The sequence below is a fragment of the Primulina eburnea genome, chromosome 9, assembly GCF_022965805.1.
Source record: "Primulina eburnea isolate SZY01 chromosome 9, ASM2296580v1, whole genome shotgun sequence".
Taxonomy (NCBI): Eukaryota; Viridiplantae; Streptophyta; class Magnoliopsida; order Lamiales; family Gesneriaceae; genus Primulina; species Primulina eburnea.
Window position 1 is genome coordinate 27,754,882 of NC_133109.1, and position 12,162 is coordinate 27,767,043.

The following is a 12,162-nucleotide window of genomic DNA, read 5'->3' on the forward strand; positions in this document are numbered from 1 at the left end:
GACTTTGACTTCTGAAGATGATTTGTAAATCATCGTCTTATTTTTCCAACGCATACTGAATCGCTTCATTTCAATAACGAGCTAAGAGATATAACCAAAATACCGCAACTGCTCAAACCCAACTGATTGCTGTTTTCGTGCAAAAGGATTCAAGCCGAGATCTGATCGGAAACACTTTACCGATACAAGTACAAGTGGGGATGGACCACATTCATGTTTTCCTCGAGGATCCCGAAAGCCAAAGATTCCTCGACAAAGTTAAAGAAGACATGTGACTATCCCAATAAGAAAAGCAGGACCACCACCATGTGAGTGGAAAGGACAGGACCACCAATAATCGGTGGGAAAAGACACAAGAACCACTAATAATGAGTGTCAAAAGACAAAGGAACATTGGATACTTTATTTAGAAAATGAATCCAATAAAGATGACAAGAAAAACTGGACCTAAACCTTAAACTATAAATAAAGGGAAATGGAACCAGTTAAACACACCAGAATCAAAACTTAAAAATGTACCGTGTATATCTTAAAGTTTTGAAAAGAAGAATCAATTACAAGAGAAAACAGGCGGATGTTCTCAAATGGCTAGTCCAACGTTTCCAAGAAAAGGGAGACGAAATTACCGCAGATATCTTGTATACTCATCGTCAATGGTATCTCAGGGAGATAAAGGAAGATGAGAAGTTAATTTCTAGATTAATAATCTAGAAAAAGACAGGTCATGAAGGGACCACTCAACCACTATATGGTCCCCAAGCAAGCTGTAAAGGCTTATGAAGATTTGAAGTCCGAGTTTCAAATCCGAAGGAGCCTTCTATAAATAAGGAAGCAGAAGGAAGATGAAGGCATCGATCAACCTCTTCATTTTTCTTCAAAACATTTGTAATATTTTCTCTTTCAAGTTTATGTGTGTAGTAAGTTCAGCTACGAGTAGTAGCTAAACAAGTTTCCCCTCCTCTACAGGAGGTTACTATGTAATAATAAATGTTCTGTATTTGAATAAAGAGATCTTTGCTCTTAGCCCCTCTCATGTATTATTTTCAAAATTTTATCTTTTACTATACACTCTAATGTAGGAAACGAATTAGAGTTGTGCCAAGTATTGCTGAAGGAATCTGCTTAGGAACCATCGGTTGCGATCGCGTGGTTGGACTGTGAGGAGCAGTTCGTAAAATCCGGTGGATATAACCCGGTGGTACTCCGGTCAAAGAGGTAAAAGATTTAATTTATTTTCGGAAGCATGATGGGCCATTATTTACAAAAGAAAAAATCAATTATTTAAAATGAAGATATAAGGGCAAATTTGGAAATTTGAGAGATATGGGGAGTTGAAACAAAGTTTTAGTGGGGTAGAGAGTAAAGGAAAGGTTGAGAATGGAAATAGGGAGTTTTTGACAAATTCCCCTTATCATTTTAGGAAAGTTATCTACAATTTGATCATCAATACAATAATAATTTTTTCTTAATTATTTTCTAATGAATGACTATAATGTTTCAATACAATTATTATATAATTTTATTGCGATCAAGATATTAATAATTTCATAATATTGTATAGCAAATACATCACTCAATTAGAATGAGTCAGTTATTTTGAGAAGCGTGGGTCTCATGTGAGTCCGTCTCACGGATCTTAATCTGTGAAACGGATCAATCCTACCCATATTCACAATAAAAAATAATACTCTTAGCATAAAAAGTAATAATTTTTCATGGATGATCCAAATAAGATATCCGTCTCACAAATACGACCCGTGAGACTGTCTCATACAAGTTTTTGTCTTTTGAGAATACCTTAAACTTTAAATCTCATAGAATCTCATTCATAGTTATAAACAAATGATAAATTTTGTTAATGATCCTTCTCTAAAATGAGTAGGTTTCATGTGAGACCGTCTCACGGATCCCAATATGTGAGACGGGTCAACCTTACCCATATTCACCATAAAAATTAATACTCTTAGCATAAAAAGTAATATTTTTTAATGGATTATCCAAATAAAGATCGGTCTCACAAAATACGACCCGTGAGACCATCTCACACAAGTTTTTGCCCTCTAAAATAGATTTTATGGTTGAAGACGACCTCAGATAACAAAATTTATCCATTTCCATTTGATAAAAATATAATTTGATAAATTTTTCACTCATATATAACTTTTCTATTTCATCCATTATTCAAAATTTTGAAAATTACTATAGTAATTTTTTAATTTTATGTGGACTTTTGATTATTCTGATTTATTTTAATGATAATATTACGCATACATAAAAATAAATAAAATAAAATTTACACACACATCGTATGTAAAGGAACACTAGTAATAGCTAGCCATGGGATGTTGCATAGATGAAAAATTCAACCAATATGTAAAGGAAACTAGTAATTGCCATGGGCTGTTACATAGATGAAAAATTTAACCAAAAGGAGCAAAAGTCAACTTCCATTGATTCAATAGCAATAACAGTTAAATGGAAATTATGGAACATCAAATGTCTATTAGCATCCACCCATCTCCTACTTGAAGAAGTTCCAACGTCACATTTAATTACTAAAAATGAAATCAAGAGCGTCTCTTAAGAATGAAAATGGATCCCACAATGAGTGAGATTGGCTTAAACAATGGGATGACCTTGTAGGGAAATCAAGAGCTATCTTCATGAAGGGGAAATCAGATCTGCTAGTTTGGGAGCTTGTCAACTTAACAAATGAATCACTAGAAGAAATTTTAGGAGCAGGTGCCTGTAAAAAGAAGCAGCAAGATGAACAGCAATAACTTACCACTGGAATGATAATACTCGAGTTTAATACCCGTATCGTATTCCAAGGACCCTACAGCTCTAATGCCAAAACTCGTTACAGAAACCGTTTTGTGGCCCCTTGCTTGATACAATTTCTGAGAATGAATCCACCAATTGCCCAGCCAAACTAATAGGATCGTCAATTAACGTTTGTATGAAAGTGTTGACCACTCTGCGCTCCTGCTTAGTTGATATAAGACTGAACCATGTCAGTAGCTTTAGTCTAAAATCATGTTTAATGTGACCCTCACATTCCAGCCAACGTATGATCTTGACGCAATATTCAAAATTCTCGTCCAAGCATCCTGAGTCGTTTTGGACTTGGCATGGAGATCCATTTGTCAGAGTGCTATCAGAATCCTGTAACTCTCCGTTGGTGCTAAGTCTCCTCTTCTTGGAGGCAGTTAACTTAGAGTCAACAGCTGGTACATCCCCATGTTTTTCATGATTCCAATTATGAGGGACATCACTGCCATGCGACCTTGCAACAACATTTCTTTGTAGGTCGTGAGAAAAGGTGTAATCATCCACCTCAACTGGTTGCCCTAAAGTGCAGCCATCACCTTCATCTCTAGATGACTCAATTGGAGGGGTAAACTCCACATTCAGATCAGGAACTGAAACATTCAAGTCAAGTTCACGAGGAATAGGCGGCAACCTTTTTTCCTGTGGAGTTTCTAGTTTAACAGCATTACAACCACTAAAGCATTTCTCAATATCAATTTTACGGAATGACTCAAAAAACCCTTGTTCTTGAGCCCATGCAAGCCTTAAGATTTTCCCAAGGTCTCGAACCTTGAAACCTGAGTCTGATTCAATGTCTGCTCCATTTCTATGCTCTTGCCTGGAACTAGAGCTCCCTATATTGTGTGAAGAATTCTCCTTTTCAGGACTTCCTGACACAGAAGAAGAGTTTCTGTGAATTATTTCGACACTCTTCGTGAAACACTTTGCTTCAGAGTGGCCAATGTCCCCAGTCTCCGCAAAAGACACTATCCTGAAGGAGTACTCCGTGCAAGGCTGCAGATTGGATATCCAAATCCTTCTCTGATCTCTTGGAAAGACACAAACAGGCTCTTTGGAGTATGTCTCTTCTCTAGTCTTGCAATACCAGAGTTTGTAGCTCTTAATATCATCATTTGGTGCAGTAGAAAATTCAATCAATAGAACCACGGCAGAAGAAGAAGTCACTTCTTCGAATAGGAACTTGCAAGCTGCAGGAAGTGAACCCTCTGCCAGGGGAGGAAATAGTAAAACAATTGCATACGACAATGTAATTTTCTCATTATTTCACCAAAAAGGAACACAGAATTACCAATGGAATCGAGTGCTGAGGAGGTAGACTTTGAAGATATCCATTCATCAGCTTTATCAACTGCAAGAGAGCATAAATTCTGAACAACAGCTGCTACAGAGAGTCTACTCACAATTCCTCGAGCCATCTTGGCCGATACTCCATCAACTGGACCCACATCTGCTTCTAACTTGGCTTTGGCTTCTTTAACAATTTCATGCAGTTCACAGAATCTGGAAGTCCCATCCAAGAGCCTGAAACTTAGGAATATCCTATAACATAGGGCATCCACACGGCGAGCATCCTTAGCTACACTTAACTGTTTCTTCCAGCATCTGACAAAGTAGACCACATTTTAAAAAGTCTCAACATATATGAGATCGAAGAAAAGAAAGGACTTGATGTATATACTTGATCTTTGAATACAAAATGCAATTATGTGCGATTACTGATTAAGGAAATGAAACAAACCAAGCAGCTCAACTTTCAGATTTAACAAGTGCTTAAAGCAAAATTTTGTAGCATGACAAAGCAAGCCAGGACATCTATTATAATGTTAAGCTAGTTTAAAAACCAAACTGAACTCAAAAAATGTCTTGCTTTTTAAATTAGCTTAATTACATTCTTAGGGCAATCCACTAGCTTCTCAGCTCGGCGAGGGAGCGTAAAAGAAAGGGAAGAAGAAATAATAGGAGTTGGTGAGCACTCTTTCTTTTATGGGCCTTGGATGGAAGAATTTAACTAATCTCCCAGGTCACAAATTGATACAGCAAACAAGATTTTACCAACAATGGTTCAAAAAGAAGGAACTGAAATGAGAGCAGCCAACATAAAACAGCTTACCCAAGTATCCCTGAAACTTTGCCACAATTAGCACAGCAGTAGCTTCCATCCAACTGCATCAAAGGTCCAAGATTAACGACCCCCACCTTACTACGTTGGAAGGCACATTCAATGTGGCAAGACAAGCCACAAGAGTCTCCCACACCAGATTCAGAGGTGCATTCCAACCAAAGACTTGGATCCTTGTTGTCATCAAATAAATGACAAATGCAGCAAGAGCACCTCTTGCAGAATGTGTCATCCATTGATAAAGTGGCTCGACATGCAGAATTTTTACAGATCCATGCATTAGAAAATTTGAAATCAACACGTGGTTCAGGACTCGGCAAAATTCGAACAGGGTTTTCCCCCTTCCGCTGCTGTTTCCTGGACTGTTGTTGCTGATCTTTAGGACTTGAAGATGCTCGTTTGAGGTCATGAGTCTTATGTGTTTTCTTACAAGCCTTGGAAAGCTGTTCGTCCATCATGCACTTCTGAAGCAGAATGCTTCTTTAACTCATCAAACAATTCTGAAATGTCCTCTTTCCCTTTGATCTATTCTCAAACCTGCTCATAAATTCTCGAAGCGTCATTTCGCACACCAATTTCTCTCATTGACTTTGCAATTAGGCTGAAATTCTTGAGCATCAAAAATCTGGATTAAAATTGCATTTAGACTTGAATAAGAGTGCATCAATGTCACGGCATTAAAGTAAAGTAGATCTCAAATGGACACATAATAACATAAATAAATGACAACTGAAAGCAACTCAGCCTTTAACAAGATCACGACATAATATTGGATGCATCAGTACAGCCAAGAAGGAAGACAGAAAAAGCATTGAACAAATCACACGATAGTAATTCATGTGCAAGGATTATTTCTTTAAACACTTTTTAACCTTCAATAAACTAATATGAATCAGCATTGTCATCGAGACTTGTTCTCATAATAAATTATAAATAGAATGTCACAGCTATCAAGGATTAAATTTTCTGTTACTCTTATCACGCACCAAAAAACATGCCCTTATCCTTCTCAAAAGTTTAGCACAAATTCGTACATGACGACTAACTATTCTAGCTTCACCAGGAACTTATAGAATTTTCAAACTTTATCCATACTATTTTACCAAATTCCACTATTCAGCCAAAATATTCAATAAATTTATCATATGGTAAATCTGGATGTATGATAGGTAGGGATGTAAATGAACCGAACTGTTCGCGAGCTTTTCGGATCTCGGCTCGTTCGTTAAGCTTATCGAGCCGAGCCCGAGCCTTATTTTGGGCTCGACAATTTTGTTGACCCGAGCTTGAGATTAATGATGTTCGGCTCGTTAGCTCGTGAACATGCTCGATAATAGGTTCGTGAGCTCAAAATTGAGCTCGGCTCGTTTAGCTGGCTCGTGAGCTCGAGCTCGGCTCGTTTAAGTGGTTCACGAGCTCGGGCTCGAGCTCGGCTCGTTTAGGTAGATCGTGAGCTCGAGTTTGAGATAATTAATGAGTTATAATATTAAAATAATTATGTATGATAAATAATAATAAATTAAAAAATAAAAATTATATTAAAAATGTGAATGTTATGACAATAATGGCATATTCCCGTAACCTCATCCTCATCTATTCCAAATCCCAAACCCTATTCGGCTATTCCCGTAACCTCACCTATTCCCCCCGAAATCCGCGCCTCCCGACCTCCGCCCGCCGTCGCCGAGGGTCTCCGGTCGTAGCCCAGGTTTGGTCAACCATTATCGAAGCAGAAATCGGTAGATTTGAGCGTGTATAGGTAGCGAGACCCTTTTCCCGTCCACATCTAAACCGCGTACGATTTCCGACGATTCTCCGTTCTTCCGCCGGCGCCGAGGGCTGAAAATCCTTGTACCGTCTGGGTCGACTTTGATTGAGGCGTGAATCGAGAGTTTGGAGATCGTATAGGTCGCGAACCCTAGCTCTGATTCTGGTTTGGTTTCATCTCCAAATACAGTGGGCAAAACAATTAGAGACAAAAGTTCAAAAGTTTCAGCCTCTCATATGTGTTTGAATATTGCTGCTACGGCAATGAATTTAGTCTACTTAAGAAACTCATATTTGTTGGATTGTTAATGCAATGATATAAATATCTGTTAATGCAATGATATAAATTAATTCTAGCGTATGCACTCTCACTCCGTAGAAATTAATTCTAGCGTATGTAGAGACAAAAGTTCAAAAGTTTCAATCTGTTATTGCTGCAATGCTGCTACGGCAATGAATCTAGCGTATGCACTCTCACTCCTAATTAATTCTACATATGATTATACGTATATAATCTTATTATTTAAAAATATTATGGTTTGAAATTAATTATACTTTAAAGTAAATATATAAAAAAATTAAAATATTTTAATATAATAAACTGAATATCAGACATCAAAAGCAACCGACTATATATCTAATGTCGCCGCATAGAAGAAGAAACCTTAGCATTGTGAGGTCCAAAAATACAAGACCACGTACGTGATACATTATATAGTATCATATTATAATATGATATGGTCCAAAATTATATAGGCCCACGTAATTCTTTTATTTATATATATATAATATTCATTTATTCAAAATTCTAAAGTGTATCTTACAGAAATTACAATGTTATAACACTAGTAGAAAAATCGGATTTTACTTCGGCAGGCTTTACTTCGGCAATCATAAATTACGAAGTAATACATTACCAATAACTTCAGTAATAACACAAGCGAAGTAAAATAATATATTTTACTTCGGATGTTTAAAAACACGTGCTTCACTATATTTTTTATTATATTTTACTTCGGCATATCAATGTTGACGAAGTAAAAAAATAAGAAAAATAAGTTCATGCTGAAGTAATAAGATGAACCGCGCAGATTAACAAAATAATGAACATTTAGCGACGGTTTGTCAAAAATCCGTCGCTAACAGCGACGGTTTTTAACGAGCCGAGCCCGAGCTTCAAACCAAAGGCTCGTAACGAGCCCGAGCCGAGCAAATAATTTAACGAGCCGAGCCCGAGCCTGATACTGTTCGGCTCGGCTCGGCTCGGCTCATTTACATTCCTAATGATAGGAGTACAAGTAACGGCATCATGTTTAATCAGCAACTTCAAAAATTCTATGTCGAAGCATTTTCGAAAAAATAAGACATCTACCTTCAAGGCATCACAATCTATCTCAACTATAGTTACAAACACAAGGCTACCGAAACATGGATGTTATTCTCTTTTACACCTTGTCACAACTCACAACGTGAAAAGTGAGTTGTTCTGTAGAGATTCACAAACCTAAAAGGTTGAACAGAAGGACGAGTAGCACTACATTTTTGCACGCGTGAGCAGATGGCACTGAAACAAGAACTACAATAGCACCAAGGCCTCCCAAACAAATCAAGTCCAAACACGTGTCACAGGTTGGATTCAATTCTCACACATCAACCATTTTCATCTTAAAATTCAAAACAGTAACTTAACAAGCATAGTAGATTCCAGAAACCTCAATCTGCATAAGTTCATCTACAAGAGGGCAAAAATGCTGAATTCAATAGCAGCATATGCATAATTGCAATGACTGCCGGCAAGGGAAAAAACTAGCTGGGGGATAAACGCCTCACTTGAAAATTTAATGTTTTTAGATATAATTTTCCAAAAGGTGAAAACTTTCCCTCCAGAATGTAGTAAATGCCACCCTCACCAACCAATTGGCAACCGTAACTCCTTCCACAAAATTTTTGGCCAGGACATCATAACAAGAAACCAGTAAAAGTCCAATGAAAAATCATAACAAGCCCAGCTGGAAAAAGCTTATTTGACGTTCTTCCGCAAAGAACATGACACAACCACACAAACTTGAGATAAAACAAGAACGTGAATAAAACAACAAGTTCAGCCAAGGAACAACAGAATCAGCTAAAATACATCCAAATCTAAAACCCATCAAACAAACTAATTCCAAACAAACAAGAAAATCACCATGGAAGGCCAATGCTGACCCGTTGCTGCAGCTCTAAACTAAGGAGCTAAACCCCTGCAGAGACACCCAAAACAACAAGATTCAAAAGCCAGAAATCCATGAAATTTGCAGCAATAATAATGCTATTTAAAAGGAATTAGAAAACAAACACCATACTCCAAAAAAAAAAAACTAAAAATCATACCGCCGCGGCTGGCGGGTGGTGTCGGAGTCTATCTAGGGCATAAAATTGAGGTACATGAACGGGAAATCAGAGCAGAGATTGGGAGAAGACAGATCGATTCGGACTGTACATGTGAAGACCAGATCCAATACTATACCTTTATTGACTTATTTATTAGCACACATTTTTTCTTTAATAATAATTTCCTTTCTAGCCAGGCTATTATTCCACAAATACTTTAAAATATATCTAAAATAATGAAATACAAAATATTACACATGCATATACATTAAATTTATAATAAAATATAATATATATTATTAATTTTTGTGTGAAACACAATTATATTTACTAATCTTTTAGGACAAACTATTAATAACTCTTCGTATCCAAAGATAGCTTTGTTCTCACTCTATATTCCTTAAATATTTGTTTGACCTCCTTAATCATATAATTTTTTCGAAAATATCCTCGATCTTCATAATTATTATATGTGATATTGTTATACCAATCGAACATATTCTTAAAGATATATAGCACAAAAACATGTAGCAACACAAGATTTCCAACATATATACAATGTTAAGATGTTTGATTTTTTTTTAAATTATAAATAACTCATCATGCTTTCTTATAATAAATTGAATAGTTTATCACTTTGATCGGAGCACCGACGGGTTGTATCAACTGAGTTTTATAGAATGCTCCCCACAGTCCAACCACACAAACACAACATATGATTCTTGACGTAGATTCCTTCAACAACACCTGACACAATCATGTTTCGTTTCCTACATCACGGTGTATAATAAAATAGTTAGATTTAAAAATAAGATACGAAATAAGCAATAAGTCTCGATCTTTTTATTGAAACATACAATTTATGAATACATATTGTTGGATCTGGAAAATCCTCTAAAAACTTGATGAGCTGCAATAACTCGTGTTCTAAAAATGTATACATACATCGATGAATTAGATCGAGTTTGGTACTGAATCAAGCGAAAAACACTCGAAATAATTTTTTGTTAAGAAAACTGATCGGTTAAAGCTTTTAATTTTGTGTAACTAATTAACTAAAGATAAGAGTGATCGGTTCTCGCATTTATCAGTTCAGTTATGGTGAGAATTGAACTGATGAATACTCAAACTGATCAAGTCAGTTTAAAGTTAGGGGTTAACAACTAGAGTACACAAGATATGTTTATGGATGTTCGGAGGCTTCAACTGCTCCTACGTCACCCCTTCAACCACATCAGGTAGGATCCACTAGAAGACTTTGATTTATACAACTACTTGTACAAACCCACCCAACTTAGAACTTACCCACCACCTAACTGAACTCCTAGACTAGACTGAAGGGAGCATCTTCCAGCCAACACTTCTTTAACGTCTATGTGAGAAAGACTACATATACAAGTTTATTGTATTTGTGCAAGATTGAATTTGAGTGGTGGTGTGTGTGTATGTGAACTGATCTTTGAAAACTACCCGAAAGTGTTCTCACACACTGACAGAAATATGCTTCTAAAACTAAGCTGATAACACGTTGAAGTGTTCCCTATGGGCTGATTGCTTCTTTTAAGCTGATAAACATTGTGCGTGCCCTATTTGTATTTTATCTTTTCAGTCGTCAACTTTCATAATCGTCTTCATTGAGCTTCGGCTTCTATTTATTGGCATTTGGCTGAATGTACAGTGAGACTCGGTGAAAGAATCCGTGGCAGTTTGAATTTGTTTCCCCAAATAGATATCTGGAACAATTGGCTTTAAGCGGTGCTGCAATGTCTCTTATCGTACCTTGATCGTACAATAGCTTTTGTAACTTTGTGCACAACTGGATTAAGCTTGTTGTATCTGCAAACTGGTCGCTCTTAACTGATGTTTTGAACTGGTCAGTTGAACTGGTCTTGAACTGGTGAGGTGAAATCAGTTGACTCGTCAGCTGAACTGATTTCACTGATTCAGCTGAACTGGTCAGTTGGGCTCTTCATCAGTTGAACACTTCATCAGCTAAACGGACTTCTGAAGGTCTTCTGCTGAACCACCTATCAACTAGACAATCAGTTGAACTGCTCTTGATACTTCAGTTGTATAGGTTCAGTTCGATCAATCAATTGGCACTTTCAGTTTGCGTCTCGATAGCTTCAGTTTCAGCTTGGTAACTGATCAGTTCGAAGCCTGATCAGTTTCAGTTTCTGCGCACTTAGGTAAACTCATTAGAAATAAATAAACAAGTTTTGTTAATATCAAAATCTTGGTGACTTAGGTCCCTTTAACCACTAGTTAATGACTTGTCTTTATACGTGATTGAATGGTCTATCTTCCACTAGTTATTGGAATCATATTTTAATGGCAGTTCATCCTCTACTAATGGAGTTGTTGGATCACATGCCTACTTTTTTTTTTGAGGAATCTTATACCTTTGTATGATCCCCAAAGATGTTGTTTTTTATGTGGTCCTTCATCACTTGGTCATGTGAAACAAAATACTTTCGGTCAGATCTTGCTCGAAAACCTTTCCCGAATTTTGGTTCTTTCATGTTCGGACATATTGGTCAGATGCTTTCTGCCATTTTCCCATAAGAGCCATATTACATAATTTTCGGTGAGTTTCTTTGCCCCTCAGTAGTCTTATACTCCACATAAGATTATTTTATTTTCAAATAGGTCTTCTGCAAAACTTGTTATTTTTCTGTCATAGTATTTAACAGAAAATATTGATTTACAGAATTCTGACAAAACTTAAATAAAAACTTGAATTTGTCCATCTCGGTTAGACAAACTTTAGACTCCAGGCTCTTATGGTAGACTTGACATCTTCATTTAATGAAGCAACAAAGGGTGTTTCTTCGGTTGAAAGATATTTGATAAATTTTTGAATATTTGTATATGACCTTTTTAGCTTGTTAAAATGAAAGGATTAATATGAGCTTTTTACTACTACTTCTAGTGTTGCATTGAAAAAATGCAGTTCCAAAATATCTCATTTGGACAAATGATTATTTGTCCATGTCTCGTGCACTACTTCCTAATTCCATTTAGGTAATCCTGAAATTATTTAGGAAGCTGTGTGATGTAGTATAAACTAA

At 36.5% G+C, this 12,162-nt stretch overlaps 1 protein-coding gene across 3 annotated transcripts; it reads right to left on the reverse strand.

Annotated features, from left to right (window-relative positions):
* Nucleotides 1-2,435: 2,435 nt before the first annotated feature.
* Nucleotides 2,436-9,248, reverse strand: LOC140841428 (VIN3-like protein 1). Of its 3 annotated transcripts, none has more exons than XM_073208834.1 (5): nt 9,092-9,248; nt 8,907-8,961; nt 4,943-5,488; nt 4,121-4,434; nt 2,436-4,037 (listed from the first exon to the last, which is right to left on the reverse strand). In XM_073208834.1, the coding sequence occupies exons 3-5, from the start codon at nt 5,407-5,409 to the stop codon at nt 2,845-2,847; spliced, it is 1,974 nt and encodes a 657-aa protein (XP_073064935.1). In that variant the 5' UTR covers nt 5,410-5,488; nt 8,907-8,961; nt 9,092-9,248; the 3' UTR covers nt 2,436-2,844. The 3 variants fall into 3 exon arrangements, with proteins under 3 accessions (XP_073064935.1, XP_073064934.1, XP_073064933.1); XM_073208833.1 differs by having other exon boundaries at nt 4,943-5,552; nt 9,092-9,247; XM_073208832.1 differs by having other exon boundaries at nt 4,943-5,576; nt 9,092-9,247.
* Between the last annotated feature and the right edge of the window lie 2,914 nt (nt 9,249-12,162).

Coding starts and splice junctions, on each gene's coding strand:
- LOC140841428 (XM_073208834.1), bottom strand. CDS start 5,409: ATGATGGACGAACAGCTTTCCAAGGCTTGTAAGAAAACACATAAGACT. Junction 4,435..4,942: donor AAAGTTTCAGGGATACTTGG/GTAAGCTGTTTT, acceptor CTACTTTGTCAG/ATGCTGGAAGAAACAGTTAA. Junction 4,038..4,120: donor CTCAGCACTCGATTCCATTG/GTAATTCTGTGT, acceptor CTCCCCTGGCAG/AGGGTTCACTTCCTGCAGCT.